The sequence below is a fragment of the Lampris incognitus genome, chromosome 4, assembly GCF_029633865.1.
Source record: "Lampris incognitus isolate fLamInc1 chromosome 4, fLamInc1.hap2, whole genome shotgun sequence".
NCBI classification, from domain to species: Eukaryota; Metazoa; Chordata; class Actinopteri; order Lampriformes; family Lampridae; genus Lampris; species Lampris incognitus.
The window spans coordinates 11,718,371-11,735,220 of record NC_079214.1 but is presented as its reverse complement, the minus strand read 5'-3'; the positions used below and the strand labels follow the sequence as shown (position 1 = coordinate 11,735,220).

At 45.2% G+C, this 16,850-nt stretch overlaps 1 protein-coding gene across 2 annotated transcripts in view; it reads right to left on the bottom strand.

Moving 5' to 3' along the window:
- Nucleotides 1–16,850, bottom strand: part of epha6 (eph receptor A6) — a 92,422-nt gene that overhangs the window by 36,052 nt on the left and 39,520 nt on the right. For both annotated transcript variants that reach the window (XM_056278608.1, XM_056278609.1), the window contains exons 3-6: nt 16,315–16,464; nt 16,043–16,204; nt 14,834–15,062; nt 2,034–2,189 (exon numbers count right to left, since the gene is read on the bottom strand). In XM_056278608.1, coding sequence (XP_056134583.1) covers nt 2,034–2,189; nt 14,834–15,062; nt 16,043–16,204; nt 16,315–16,464 — 697 coding nt within the window. The remainder of the gene's footprint in view (nt 1–2,033; nt 2,190–14,833; nt 15,063–16,042; nt 16,205–16,314; nt 16,465–16,850) is intronic.

Sequence of the window (16,850 nt, the reverse complement as noted above, 5' to 3'; positions counted from 1 at the left end):
AATGTAAGGGTAAGGGTTTATTTATTTTGTTCATACAGTTTAAAGGTACATGGACAGTGCAGATCCACAGACATTTCTGTAAATGTGCCAGTTCAGCCATCTTGGCTACTTTTCAAGTGCTGTCCCTGGGCGGGTGTAATAACAGCTACACAAGACACATAAAATGCATTAAAACACATAACGGCAATACTGTACTTACAGCAGAACCTGCTTCATAAGAACACATAAAACACTTCAAAAAAGGCCAACAATCCATAAAACAAAGCACACTTCAAGATATTTGAATATGTTACAGAGTATGGTCACACTCTGTAACATATTCAAATGTTACAGAATATTTGAATATGTTACAGACATGGAACATATTCAAATACTCTGTAACATTTGAATACAAACATACAAATATGAATATGTTTAAAATCAGGGTTGAAAGATTTAAAATCGTTTAACCCTGATTTTAAATTAATTTTAAATGAATATGTGTCAGTCCCTGATAAATGATGGCAGGTCCATGTGTGAGCTGCTCTCACTGAAAAAGCTGACTGTCCAACGGCAGTCCCCCTCATAGGTATTATACAACCCCCTCTTGCCACAGACCTAGTGTATCTATCGTCAGTTGTAATCTGCTTTATAAAAGCACTAAAGTGGGGCGAGAGCCAAGCCGTCTTTAAATTTGATAAGGTTGTCCCCGCTCAGTAAATTTTTATTTCTTCGGCAGTAACAATGGTGATGGGTGTTTGGCTTCCTGTCAAGCACCTTAAGAGCCTGGTGGTGTACTGACTGTACGGGTTTAAGTGTTGTACTAGTCCAACAGTATGACCGTGGCACTGAAATATAGTGTATGTTGCTGCCTTATTAGTTAGACAGTATCTGATATCATGGAAACTTGATAAGTTGAAATTTGCTACATTTGTTACCATCTTAATTTGTTTGGTTTTTTTTTTCATGTAAGTTTAGAATCAATTGTTACACCAGGATATTTGAAATCAGATACGACTATCAGCTTTTCTCCTGCAACCAAACATTAGGTGTGGGATTATCTGTTGACCTCTCTGTGAAGAACATACAAACTGTTTTCCTTATGTTGTTGTTTTTTTTGGGGAACTTTCCCCCTTTTTCTCCCCAATTGTATCCGGCCTATTACCCCACTCTCCAGAGCCATCCTGGTCCCTGCTCCACCCCCTCTGCCGTTCCGGGGAGGGCCGCAGACTATCACATACCTCCGCTATTCCCCCCAGCTCCCCCTCGCCCCCAGAACAAGCGCCCCGACTGATCAGAAGAGGCGCTAGTGCAGTGACCAGGACACATATGCACATCCGGCTTCCCACCCACAAACACAGCCAATTGTGTCTGTAGGGATGCCCGACCAAGCCGGAAGCAACACGGGGATTCCCGTGTTTGTAGGCAACGGAATAGACCGCTACACTGCCCGGACGTCCCTCTCTTATGTTTAAGTAAAGACAGGAGCTTTTAAGCCACAGTGTAACGTAGGCCATCACTGCCATGAACTTACATGTGCAGCTTGCTCTCTGGTCATTGCATATACATAAATAACAGTATCATCTGTGTACACCTGAATCTCAAGACTCATTGCGTACAGTGGCAAGATCATTAATGTAAAGGCTAAACAACATGGGCCCCAAAATTGATCACTGGGTTAAAGGTTAGACATACTGTTCTGACGGTTAAGGTTAGGGGCTATGGAATGAATGTAGTCAATGGGGATTCTCACAAGTATGGAAAAACACAAGTATTGTGTGTGTATGTGTGTTAGGGTTGAGATGGGGGTGGTGTCTTTTTTATGGTTAACAGACAGCAGCTACCTTAGATCTCATGAAAACAGAACACTATGGCATTAAAACATCAAATTTAAATCATGCTTAATCAAGTCAAAAGAAAACTGGATGGGTGGAGAGGTAAAACCAGAAGTGCCAAAAGCATAATGTAGGGCAGCTTTCAGACATATAGACAGGCACACAGACTCTAGACAGGCACACATATGCAGAAAAGGGTACAGTAACCATTAAACTTACTTGTGCAAGCCATGTTGGAGGGGTCTTTGATAGCTCGGTAGTAGCCCTTGTCACAGTGGCAGATGGTGGCTGCCTGGTCATGGCTGGAGCTGTGCAGCGGGCATTTGGAGCATTTGATGTTTCCAGCATACGCCTTGTAGAAGCCTGGTTGACATGCTGGAGAGAGGGGGTGGAGTGCAGAAAATGCATGTTTCAGAGCAATTTCGTGCATTTTCATCGACAGCAAGTTCATTTGAATCCAACCTTTTGCTGTCCTCCTTCCCTGATCCGTGCCATGACCCTACCAACTGAAGCAGATTGTAGAGAATCACCACCTTCACATTGGCTCAGAGCCACCTACTTGCGCCCATCCAGTCACTAGATGATGCACACCTATGATGTTCTCGCATTAAAATTACAGAAACATCTAATTTAATATACATGGGAGTGTTAAGTTGAAAGTGCCGTTACATATAGGGAACCAAGTAGGGACAATCCCATTTGATGGTTTTCTACTGTTGCTGAAGCATCTCCATTCAGGACTTTTTTATGTTGGCATTGGTGGGGACTACTTTTTAGGGGGTATGAGAAATGTTTTGGTGCCCTAAAATCAACTCTATAACAATTTCTCCACTATTGCTCGTGCCTTGTAATGCCACTTTATTTTCATGCAAATCCATGCCATATTTTGCATGCAGCCCTAAAAGTCTCAAGAAAGAAGATAAACAATTACAAATTAATGAGAACTTATTTAATCTTGCAAACATGTGCAGAAACCCCCATTTTAACTTAGAGAGGCAAGTTTAAGACGGTACCTTGTTTTAGATTGACTCGTATTTAGACTATACAGAGTTTGTATTCAAATGAGCTGTTTTGCAGGTAACATCACTCATGTTATTACCATATAAATTCTGTATGAGTTATAAAAATGCAATCTAAAATTGCCTGCATGCAGACTAAAAACCTCTATCCACCCGCTGTGGTCTACCGTACCCCCAAAAAGTGGTTGTCCCTTCCCAGTGTCATTCTGTCTTTCCTCCTTCATTACTACTTTCATCTCTCCACCATGTCCTGTCTTTTACCCCTCCTTGTTTTTTCATTACTCCATCAACACCACTCTCCCCCATCCCTCCCATGTTCTTTCTCTAGTGGCTCCACCAGCCAACCCCTATCCCTCTAATTTTTCTCATGTCCTTATTTGATTTTCTTTGCCTTTCCTCCAGTCCTCTTCCTGTCTCTCCTCCTCCTAACATCCCCCCCGCCCCTTCTCGTATTCCCGATGGCTAATCAGAAGATGGCAATAACCATTGCAGATTGCCTCCTCCTGCCTCCAGCTATCTCAGTGGGGGAAAATAAAGCAGTGATGCTGCAACTACTTATTACTCAGGGAAAATGGAAGTAATAGCTTTACTGCACACTATATATGTGTTGGTGGGTAGGAATAAATATTTTTCAAAATGAGCAAATATGCACATGCTCTAAGAAAGAAATGGCTTTGATAGATGGAAAGAAAAAAAAGGTAACATGGCGGGGAATTCAATTAAGACTGTCAGTGCGGGCAGACGAAACATTTCACAGATTCCCATAATTTCTGCACTTCATTCTTTGCTCCACATTTCAATGCAAAAATCCTTATGAGATGAGCACCATATTAAATGTTAATTGAGTGTCTGCTGGCATGGCGTGAGTCTCATTCTTAAGCGATACTAAGAAAGGAAAGAGCAAAGCCCAGTGCCATCTGGATCCCCCTTTCTCTCTTACGGCTGCTGTGCCAGACCACAGTATTGCAGTCCATCATTATCGTGCAGTGATTACTTCTGTGCTGTGTTGAGTGAGTGGCATCTGTATCTGCTCCTGGCACGGGTCTGGCTTGGCAGTGACAAGCAAGATAGTCTGTCTGGCCGGCCCACCGTAAGGTAGTCCTTCTGATGCAGTATCCCTAAAACCTCTGTCACCCAGGGGGACAGAATATGCCTGAGCAGGGGTTGGCTCTTTTACCCCAGGTTAGGTTTTTTATGTCTTTTTGGGGGGGGGGGGGGTATGAGTTTGTAGAGATAGACAGAATGAAGAAAGAAGGGGAAGATACTATGAAGCAAATAGAATTATTAATAATAATAATGATAATAATAATAATATGGCTCTACAGGGCGTAAAACAGGAAACACGAAATAAATAATAATAACAATAATTAGATTGGAATGGAATTTAACTTTAATTTATTTTAACTTTTATTTGATTTAACTTAAAATTAGAACAGAAGATACAGCAATCAGGCCCGAACATATACCTTAATATTAAACTGAAATATCTAGTATAAAGTATAAAGTATAGTATAAAGAGTATCACTTGGAAAAATATGAACAACTTGAACCATAAAATGCTGGACTTTTTGATGCCTATTGGGTGTGTGTGTGTGTGTGTGTGTGTGTGTGTGTGTGTGTTATGTAAAACTGTAAGAGGGGGTGCAGTGAGGAAAAGTGTCAAGAAGAAAATAGACACATAACAATACAGTTATGAGAGTATGAGATAAAAACTTGACAGGAAACGCAGTGATTTATTTTTATTTTATTTTAGAGTTGTGAGATACAAAAGTCCCACAAAGTCTACTGTAAGACGTAGGTCTACATTTAACTAACACTAATTAAATGAAGGGCGGCACGGTGGCACGGTGGCTAGTGTGGTCGCCTCACAGCAAGAAGGTCCTGGGTTCGAACCCTGGGGTAGTCCAACCTTGGAGGTTGTCCCAGGTCGTCCTCTGTGTGGAGTTTGCATGTTCTCCCCGTGTCTGCGTGGGTTTCCTCCGGGGGCTACGGTTTCCTCCCACAGTCCAAAGACATGTAGGTCAGGTGGATCGGCTGTACTAAATTGTCCCTAGGTGTGACTGTGTGTGTGTGTGTGTATCTTGGCCCTGTGTGATGGTCTGCCAGCCTGTCCAGAGTGTCTGCCTGCCTGCCGCCCAATGACTGCTGGGATAGGCTCCAGCATCCCCGCAAACCTGAGAGCAGGATAAGCGGTTCGGATAATGGATGGATGGATAATTAAATGAAAAAGGAGAGCAGCATATTTGAAAGGAGGTGCAAAGCGTGGAGAAAACAATGAGAGAAAGCACGCAGAAGGTTACCGTGAACATAAAGACCGCTTTACACTAACGTATGGAAAACCAAACAGAATAAGAAACAGAAAAGGTGAGGCGAGGAAACAGAACCATAAACACAAGGTATCAACCCCATAAATCAGGCTGCTGGTTAACTCTTAATGAGGAAAGAAATTTACTGGCCTGCTTTCCGTTAATGCTGACGATCATTCTCTTGCACCTGGATATCATATTCTTGCAAAGTCGACCTTGTGCTAAAGGCGACTATCTCGTAGATTAATTTGAAAATCTGCTTTCTGGTTAAACTTGGAGCAATGTCAACAGAAAAGTAATTAGCACACTAAAATCCCCGTTTCCATTAAAAAAACTTCCAGAAAAAAACAAACAGACAGGAACACACGAACACATGCAGCATCATAATCAGTCATACACACACACACACACACACACACACACACACACACACACACACACACACACACACACACATTCATACCTAGGGACAATTTAGTACGGCCGATCCACCTGACCTACATGTCTTTGGACTGTGGGAGGAAACCGGAGCCCCTGGAGGAAACCTACACAGACATGGGAAGAACATGCAAACTCCACACAGAGGACGACCCGGGACGACCCCTAAGGTTGGACTACCCCTGGGGCTCAAACCCAGGACCTTCTTGCTGTCAGGCGACCGCGCTAACCACTGCACCACTGTGCAGACCACTGTGCCACCGTGCCAACCACTGTGCCCCTGTGCCAACTACTGCACCACCGTGCCAACTACTGCACCACTGTGCCAACAACTGCACCACCGTGCCAACCGCTGCGCCCCCGTGCCAACTACTGCACCACCATGCCCGATGGTAAGTAATAATCTACTAATGTACTAATGTACTTACGCTCTCAGAACTATTTCTCCACATACTAAGGAACAATACACCCGCAGGTATACATACAGCATACATAGCATCGAGCAAATGCAATAAAATCATTCACACAAATGGGGCCATTCAACAAGTCTGAAAATTACTGGTTTCAAGGAGCGATTTACAAAACAAAACCGATTCCACCCATTTCTTTGAGATCTCATTCCCAAGAGTTGGCACCACGACAGCAAAAAGGCCCTATTTCATTTAGTGTCTGTTTAAGGATAAGGAGAAAGCCCTTGCCAGTGAGCCAAGGTTACACTCAGGCTCATCGGGAGTTAAAAAGGGTAGAGAAGTCACCCGAGGCCAGACCAGTTTGTGCTTTAGAAGTAACTCAGAACCATAAAGCCAAGTGTAGAACTGACGAGTAGACGGCGAGGTGATACCAGACTTCCTTTAAAGTTCGCAGGGAGCGAGTCGCAGTCGCCCACACAGATGGCAGAATTCTTTTTTCGTTACCCCCTTTTTCTCCCCAATTGCTCTTGGCCAATTACCCGACTCTTCCAAGCCGCCCCGGTCGCTGCTCCACCCCCTCCGCCGATCCGAGGAGGGCTGCAGACTACCACATGCCTCCTCTGATACATGTGGACTCACCAGTTGCTTTTCACCTGACAATGAGGAGTTTCGCCAGGGGGACATAGTGCTTTGGAGGATCATGTTATTCCCCCCAGTTCCCCCTCCCCCAGAACAGGTGCCATGACTGACCAGAGGAGGCGCTAGTGCAGCAACCAGGACACATACCCACATCTGGCTTCCCACCTGAAAACATGCCAATTGTATCTGTAGGGACGCCCGACCAAGCTGGAGGCAACACAGGGATTCGAACCGGTGATCATTGTGTTGGTAGGCAATGGAATAGACCACTATGCTCCCCGAACGCCATGCCAAGCATTACTTAAAAGAGGAAAAGAGGTTTTGGCTATTTGGTTTTTGGAAGGCCGTTGACAATTTAGAGGGCTACAGAAATGTCTCCTTCAAATTTACCTTCCTTGGATTAGAGAAAAATAAATCCCAAATAAATTTGAAGTCCATTTGGTTATTGCGACCAAAGTAAAAGTAAGCCCCCGCATTGCATGCTACTTTTGTCTGGGGTTGTGTCTATAAACCACTTTCTTTTTCTCCCCCCTTGTCATCTTAAAAAAAGCCAGCCAGACCAAAAAACAATAATAATAAAAAAAATTCCCCGGAGACTACGGATTGAATTGGAGCAGGTCAATAACACTAACCGAGTCCCTTTAAAAGGAGCCAGATGACATCTGGTGCACCAAGTTTGTGCTCCACACAGAACACATAAATGCACCCTAGTTTTTGGTGCAGTAACTTAAAATTTGGAAAAATTAATATAAAATATGATAAATCATATGTTGTAAACGGTGAAACAAACCATATGCATGAGTAATATATAAATCAGCGTGAGTGCATTTGTGTGAATGTAAACCGCAATAATATAGAAGATGAGTAATATTAGCCAGAATAATTTAGAGCACAGAATAAATCAAGTTAAATGATTTAACAATTTAAGTTAAATGTTCACTGCTTTAAAGGATCCGATGCCGCTTTCCTTGAACTTGCACTATAAACAAAGGTAACATAATCATGAAAACCTTACGGTAGAGGAAATGAACAGTGCTTAAGAAATGGGCCGGGTCATCCGTTAACACAGGCGCTTGGTTTAATTAGGCTTCCGCTAAATTCTGCTGAGCAACAAACCGGTCCCATCGACACCGGCTCACAGTACTGCACTCGCCTTTACAGAACACCACTCTCACGCTGCACCCAGACTGATGCTCACAGACGCCCACCAAATCACAGCAGATAGGCTCAACTCAACCAGCGCCCGGGTAATGGAGCAGCTAACACGTCGGTAGGAAACAACCCAGTCAGCAACTAGGACGGCACATTGTGCCGGCAGTCAGGGACCTGGGGATCACTGACCCTCGGTGTGAAATGGCCCTCTTAGCAGCTCTGAGACAATGTGGTATCACCGAAACCAAAGCAATAATGATGTAAACTTAATCATAGTGTGTGTAGCTTAACACACCTATGCTAGTTTTGATAGCTCCTATACTTTAGTACCTGTTTTATGTCCTTTCTCTTCAAACAGAGCTGATTTGCACTTTTTGGCTACTTACTATTATTATTTTCATTCCCCCCACCCTCTTTTTCTCCCCAATTGTATCCGGCCAATTACCCCACTCTTTTGAGCCATCCCAGTCGCTGCCCCACCCCCTCTGCTGATCCAGGGAGGGCTGCAAACTACCACATTCCTCCTCAGACACTCGTGGAGTCGCCAGCCACTTCTTTTCACCTGACAGTGAGGAGTTTCACCAGGGGGACGTAGCACTTGGAAGGATCACGCTATTCCCCCCCAGTTCCCCCTCCCCCCCGAACAAGCACTCCGACCGACCAGAGGAGGCACTAGTGCAACGACCAGGACACACACCCACATCTGGTTTCCCACCCACAAACACGGCCAAATGTGTTTGTAGGGACCAAGCTGGAGGTAACACGGGGATTCGAACCGGTGAGCCCCGTGTTGGTAAGCAACGGAACAGACCGCCACGCCCCCCGGGATGCCCTTGGCTGCTTATCAAACTGCCTTCATTGACCTGACGCAAAGACCTGACAGAATATCCCCTAAATCTCAACAAACTGTGCAGTTGCGATACATCCATGGCATCAAGCGTTTCATGGGTTCTACATCCAAGTCACTTTTATTTACAGGATCATCCCGCGGTGCAGTATCTATGACGAATATTGATTAAAAAAAATCACAAATAAAACAACAACGGCTTTAATGGGCCCTTGTATAAAGCGTCTTTGCGGGCGGACAAACTCTCAAAACAGTTCTGCAGAAGAGGAAGGACTTCAGAATCCATTGACATGCGTGACAACTGCAAGATTCACAGCGGTTAAAAGCAGCTCCCTTTTAAACAAGCTCACTGTTCTCATAAAATAATGTATAATTTAACAAATTGCACCCCCTCACGAGGTGGGGGGGTGGGGGGTAATGGAGCAACAAGCCAAACAATACCAGCATGACTGTTAAGGAGCAGTGGCTTACCGAACAACAGATCTGAGGATGTTTGGGTTTGTGGAGTGGGAGCGCCGCTTGGCTTTATGTAGTCGGGAACAGATGGAATCTGGGAAAGTATGTTTACCCTGGTCTCCGGGCTTTGATATGTAGATCGTGGGTTCACAGAGAATGAGTGATGCACTGGCCTGACTGTGCCGAGCTACCGGCTGAAGTAAACAGAAAGAAGAGGGGCATGGGGACTCAAGTACAAATAAGACGTCTAATAGCGTATTGATTTTTTTTTTTTTTTACACCGCCTATTGCCTTTTACCCGAATTAAGGGCAGGGAGATTGCATTTCATCAACACTTTCTAATCCTGACACTACTTTAAGCTTTAAGACACTGGAGGTTGTCCGGGAACACGCCCAGCATGGCAAATGTCCAGGTGACTGTCCGGGAGGGATAACCAGAAAGGAAGGAGATTACAGCGGAGGATAAACTTAAGGACTGGTTTACAGTGACTCTAAAATTATGTCCCCGGCTTGCATTACCACCGTTAATCTCTCTAAAAAAAAAAAAAAACTGAACCAAGTCTTATGACTTAAATAGTGAATCTAGTAAGTTTATATAATAAATTGGTATCAACTCCAAAATGGCCAACACATTAAAGTGCAAAAAGATTGAAAATCAACACGGTTTGTTGAAATAGAAATTACCATAGTTGATTATATACAGATTTGTTTTTCTGTAATTGGGTAAATTCCCTAACCGTGACACAAACTGTCATATTCCATATATTTATGCTCCAATTCAAGCATTTTATATAACAATGATTAAACTCTCGAGCAAATCGCACAAATACAGACATCGCTATTCACCCCCCCTCCCACCCAATCCCCCCAATCCAGTGCCTTTTATTGAAGATGATGGTGTGACGAAAGGACGTGGAACAAATAGCATTAGCACTGTGATGTTGCCTTATCTAGGTCATGATATAACCAGCCTATCTCTGCGTTATCCTCTTGTGGCTGACACTGAATGAAAGGAATAGAATAATCAAGCGCTCGATTGAGATGTCAAAACAGTCTGGCAGACCGCTATTGGTGTGAAAAACAGGGTTTGATAAGCGCTGACGCCTCTGTTTAGGGAGTTGGGAGAGAGAGCTAGACATGTTGGCGCAGAACCGGGCTCGCATTTGGGAGCATTGGGGTTTTCCCTTTTCTCTCTCTCTCTCGCGCTCTCTCTCTCGCTCACTCGCTCTCCCTTTTTCGCTCTCTCTTTCGCTCGTTCCCCATGCTGCCTCTCAGACAGCTTTGATCACAGTACCCTTTGAAGCAGTGCTCCAAAATGAAAACGAGGAGAAGCAGAAGTCATCGGAAGTTCACGCCTAAACTTGCTGCAACTGCTTGAAAAGTGCACATCTGCATAACAACATCAGCTGTGCGAGTTTCAGTGGGTACGGTGGACGAGAGGTACAGAGAAGACAAGGCAAAGGTGGCCCCTGTTGTTGAAAGGGGAAACAAGGAATGAGAGAGAGAGGGGGAGATGAATAGAAAAGGACCCATTATCAATTATTATATTTTCACTGGGATGCCAAGATAGGGCAGTTTACTGTTGATACTGGCTCCTTTTTTTTCCCCTGGCAGACGTCTTTGTTGGGATTCTGAAGAAAATGTGTAGTGGTGGGCTGTCAGGGCCATCGGGGTCTTCCCTGCTGGCCCTGTCAAAATCAAAACCATAATTTGTTTTTCATAGTTAACTTGAAGTGTGTCTGAAACGTGTCTGAATTCAATTACTTGTTTTCTCGTGGGGCTGAGCAGGGACTTCCTGTCATCTAAACGCATCAGAGCTGCTTGGGCCAGCGCTGGTTTGTATTGCTAGCCTTGCGTTGAAGCCCGAAGCTGCAACCTGATTAAAACGCTGAGTGACTGTATCATCAGCCAATCACATTTTGATGTGTAGTGACAGAACGCCCCACTGGCCCTGCAATGTAGCGGTGTCGTCATCAACTTTGAGCTCGAGCCTTTGGCAGGTTGTGAGCGTACTGAGCGCAATGGCCGCCACATTCACAGCCACTGACAATCTTGTTGCTGGTCTATTTAGGGTTTTTTTCGTGAATCTGGTAGGACTGTCTTTGGACTGTGGGAGGGAAACCAGAGCCCCCAGAGGAAACCCACACAGACACGGGGAGAACATGCAAGCTCCACACAGAGGAGGACCTGGGACGACCCCCAAGGTTGGACTACCCCGGGGCTCGAACCCAGGACCTTCTTGCTGTGAGGTGACCACGCTAACCACTGCGCCACAGTAGATCAGGTAACTTGACCATACTAAATTGTCCCTAGGTATGAATGTGTGTGTGTGTGTGTGTGTGTGTGTGTGTGTTGGGTCTGTGTGATGGCCTGGCGGCCTGTCCAGGGTGTCTCCCCGCCTGCCGACCAATGACTGCTGGGATAGGATCCAGCATCCCCACAACCCTGAGAGCAGAATAAGCGGTTCGGATAATGGCTGGATGGATGGATGGATGGATGGACGGCTGGATGGATGGTAGGATTGTCTGCATTTTTTACTCCTTCTCCTAAGCGGACTAAATTACTGGATGAATTTTGTAAGAGAAGGCTCCCACAAGTCTCTCAAGTGAGATGAAACTTCAACTCCAGGTTGGTGTGCACATCTTTCTTAAGGAATTGACTGTGTTGAAGTTGTGCGAGTGACTGGCGAACACTACATCAATTGTGAAAACTTGTTTATTATCTCCGCCAGGCGGTAGCCTGAAAGGAATTATGCATTTGGTTGTGTGTGTGTGTGTGTGTGTGTGTGTGTGTGTGTGTGTGTGTGTGTGTCTGTCCACAGCTAATCTCGCAAACTACTGGACCTATCAGCCTAAAAGATTTTGTGCGCAGTTATGACTGTATGATCAAGAACCTCTCGTGGTTGCGTTGATTAAAAACCTTCGGATAATGTTTGATCTCGCTGTCGCCGCTCCCTCCCTCATTCACTCTCTAGCTCGCTCGACCGACGCTGCTCTCTGGTGCTGCACACATGCGCACAAATGATTTGGATCGGGCAGCAAAAGTGTGTGCGGTATGAAGGTTGAAAGCAAACGAGATGTCGATCGTACTTCGGAAATCAGCAAATCAGTCACTGCTGGGAGAACTGGAGGAATAGTGGATGAAGCACAAATAATTCACTTCATTCCCCTCACCACCATTTGTTTGTTTAACGGACATTATGAGGGGGATTAGACTCGGAGGTGCCATAGACTCCAATGTTACAACTCTGCTATAAAAATGGAATTTCATCATGGTCACAGCTGGAAATCATCTCAGTAGCTACAGTAAAACACGAGCTATGCTTTCTTACCATTGTTTCATTGCATTGGAATGAATGAAAGTAAGTCGCCTACAATCAATTTATATCACGAAAACCGAAAGGCGAAAGAAAAGGGTGGTTTGTCGCCAAGTCCGAGCACCGAAGAAGGAAAGATACGCCTGGTGGAGATCTGCACCCTACTGAGTGCACTCTTCTAGTTGTTTTTGTGCCATGTGGTGTGTGTGTGTTTGTGTATGCAATCTGGTTGCTGAGTGACATAAAGGCAGATCTGATGGTGATGCTGCAACAGCTGCTATAGTGCACAGTGGTGTGGTTGTGGTTGTTGAAGATCAGCTGTTTTGTTGGTGTTGATCCAGTCGTGCATATAGTGCATGATAGTGTATTTTGTATGCGGCTGTGTTGACTGTACCGACACCCATATGAGAAATTTGTGTGTGTGTCAGTATGTGTGTGTGTGTGGGGGGGGGGGGCAGTTTGTTACTGAAGGCCCTGACTGAAACCCCACGGTGCACCACTGCATCTGTGAGGCTAGTGAAAAGTAAAAAGAGACAAAAAATATTACCCTCTAAAAATTAATGAACATTTCAAAACCTGTCCTACATATCAGCTGTGCTAATTACTGCTAGGCTCCTCTCCGTAATAACCTGAGCGACCACATCGCCGCAGGGGTACTACATGAATCTCACTCGTGAGCAGCTGGGGGCATCTGTAGGGATACTAAATGAGATAACAGAGTTCACTCGGTTTGTTAACATGCAGAGTGGCTCGGTTCAGTACCTGCTGTTATTACAAGAGTTAGTCAGGCGCTGTTTAAATGAAAGAGAAGGGGAGAGGGTGACCAGATGAAAGTTTCATTAGCTGTGAAGCTAACAAATGAAAGCAATTACACATCTAACCCCTTTCTGACTGTACTATCTAATGGCACAACCAGGCTGAAGCCTATCTGGAGCAACACAACGATTTCTTAAACATTAAACTTTCTCTCAAATCTGTCGTGGCAGCGATTGGCCGCATTTAGGCAAGTTACATACAATAAATTTATCGGGATATGTCCCAGAAACCTTGTGCAGGAGCACTGCGGCACCTTTCCAAGTTTGGGGATTTGAGAGTTTTATGTAAATGTTATGTGATTTGTGACTGTTGGAATGCACCCGCTGTAATAGTATGTGACATTTATCTCCGCACAAGCACGCACTCAACTCCTCCCCTTTATTTCGAGCGGAGACGTTTGAAAATAATTGCCACAAAAGAGATCCAAATCTGTCACATGAACCCTGATATCACCCAGCAGAAAGTCCAGAAACTCAATCTTGCAAGTCAAGGTCTAATTGCTTGCATGGTGAGATCTTCCCTTTTGAACTAGTTTACACAGAGTAGTTCAATCATCACCTCGGTAGTCACACCACTGTGCTGGAGTCTCCAACAGAGTGGTGTGACTACCGAGGTGATGATTCACAAGTGTCAGAACACCTTTTTTCCCCCTGCAGAATAGGCTACTCTCTGCATATTAGAGTCCCTAATATCTCCAAGCAGAGATGATGAGAGCAGAAGGGTGGATGAAGAATGCAACAGGAATGAGAAGAAAGAAGGAGGGTTGAAGAGGAAGACAGACAAAATGGGGGGGGGGGGGCAGAGAGGGGCTGGGGAGAAGAAAGTGGCGGAAAGAGGGGTGCAAACAAGGAGAGGACCAAAGCGTAGGGAGGAATGTTGAAGTGGGGTGGAGCCAAGATGAGATGAAGAGAGGTGGACGGAAGCAATCAGAGAGGACTGTGGGATGGTAGCAGGAAAGGAGGCGGGAGATAGGATGTAAGAGAGATTTCAAGGTTTTGCAGATGACTGCTTGGCCCTTGAGATCTGCCTGCATGATGCAATTCCATCTCTTCTCTTCTCGTCTGTTGTCTCCTCTCCTCTTCTGTTCTCTCCTCTCCTCTACCTGTTTCTCTTTCCCTTTCTGTCAGTCTCTTCCCTCGTTTCCTCATTTCTTCTCTTATCTCTTCTCTTCTTTTCTCATGTCCTCTTCTCTTCTCTTTCTCTTCATTCTTGTTTGTCTTTTCCCCCCTTTCTCTCCTCTCCTCATGTATTTCCTCTTTCCCTCTGTTGCTGTCTAATTCGCAGAGCCCAATCAGCTACTTACAGATTCCCTTTGCAGCTGCAGCAACACTGTATGTGAAGCTTACCGTGCTAGCCTGAATACACACAGACACAGACAAACACACATAATCCATACACATACAAAAACATGCGCACACACGACCAGACGCAAAGGCCAATACAAAACGACACACACACACACACACACACACACACACACACACACACACACACACACACTCACATAAACATGGACACGTGGCACATGTGTGTACACACACACACACACACACACACACACACACACAAATACACAGACATATACGTGCAAATATAGACACGCACAATATCCCTCCTCACCTTGGCAGTAACCATCCATCTCCTCGTGCCCAATACTACACACGCAGCGACCCAGAGGTACCAACCAGTCTCCATCGGCACCACAGTACAATTTGGGCGTGTCCCGCTCCTCTGCATTTTCAACACACGCACCTCGCACCTCTACCAGGGAGGAAGAGTCCAGGCGCGGCACGGTGTCGGGGAATGCCGCCAGGTTCCGCAAAGTTGACGGACAGCGCTTGTAGAATACCTTAAGGGTCAAAAAAAGTGATGCAATGTTTAAATTCTCACCTGAATTTGGGAATAAGTAAAATATGTAAAAAAAATAAACATGGTCAAAGTCACAATCTTTACATGCGAAGATTTCTATGGGTGACGGTGAACAAGACTCCAATACATCATTGCTTTCATAGCAGCTCATTTTAGCTTTAAAGTGTCAGGTAGGAGTTTTTCTTATGGAAATATTATAGGGTGCAAAGCATAATTAGCTAAACCCCAGGTTCAACCATGTTTATCCCCCCCCCCTTTTTTCCCCCCAATTGTACCTGGCCAATTACCCTATTTTCCGAAGCATTCCGGTCACTGCTCCACCCCCTCTGCCGATCTGGGGAGCACTGCAGACTACAACATGCCTCCACCGATACACATGGCGTCGCCAGCCGCTTCTTTTCACCTGACAGTGAGGCATTTCACCAGGGGGACTTAGAGCATGTGGGAGGATCACACTATTCCCCCCAGTTCCCCCTCCCCCTTGAACAGGCGCTCCGACCAACCAGAGGAGCTGCTAGTGCAGCGACCAGGACACATACCCATATCCGGCTTACCACCGGCAGACATGGCCAACTGTGTCTGCAGGTACGCCCGACCAAGCCGGAGGTAACTCGGGGATTCAAACCGGCGATCCCCGTGTTGGTAGGCAATGGAATAGACCACTACGCTAACCGCCCCCTAACTGTGTTTATTTAATTTGCTGATGGTCCAGGTGCTGACACAACAACATTTCATTTGGAATGTATCTCTTGCACTGGGAGTAGTCCAACACCACTGCAATTAATTTGTTTTACCACAGGTGTCAGTAATATAAACAAAATCAAAAATCAATAAACAATAATCTCCAGGTCGCACTCTAACAGTGACTTTTATAAGGTAATTAGCTAACTTCAACACGGTGAATACGTGTAGTGAATTTAAATCCATGGAACCTGCAATCAAACAGACTGATTGACTGACCTTTACAGACACCAGAGCAATGCAAGCTCCCACATCCTGGAATGCCAGGTAGAAGCCCTTCCGGGTGACTGGTCCCACCTCCCTGACCTCAGTGTTGAGGCGTAGAACACGGTCACCAAGGTCCGTCTGTGTAAAACTCTCATCAGCTGCAATGGTATCCACCTTTGAACCATCAATTTACAAAAATATTAGCATGATCCATACACATCAAATGATCACAGGGGTTTAGCAAATGAAATGTTTCAGTTGCATAATGTGTCTCTCCGTCTTACCTTGGCATAGTCAGAGGAGCGGAAGCGTGTTCCCAAGGGTAGAGGTTCATCGGTCTGCAGGTAGAAGAGGTTGAAGGTTTCCTTGCAAGTGCCTGACACCCAAGGAATTGAATTGCAGTCTCTCAGTGTAAAACGCAGCTCCACATATACCTGAGATGGGTAGAAATGAACACAAAATTATTTCATTTGAAATTGCAAGCACATTTTAAAAAGACAATAACAACGAAGAGACTCCAGAGTCAGCTCTTTATGTAACACAACGCATGGCCAACTTTTAGAGGCTGTAGTAATGCGGAACGTCTTTACCAGAGCTAGGACTTGGGGTCAATCCCAGACCACCCCATCCACACTACCGCTACACACTCAGCCTCCATTTGCTCATTCGCATGAAGCCTTCGAAAGGCATCCCAAACCACTGAGGGTGAAGGGGAGGGCGCCTATCACACCCTATATCACAAAGTCTACTTTGATGCTTATCAAATGCAACAACCCCTTAATTGAAGTGCAACGCTGAAGAATGGAGAAAACATTGCACA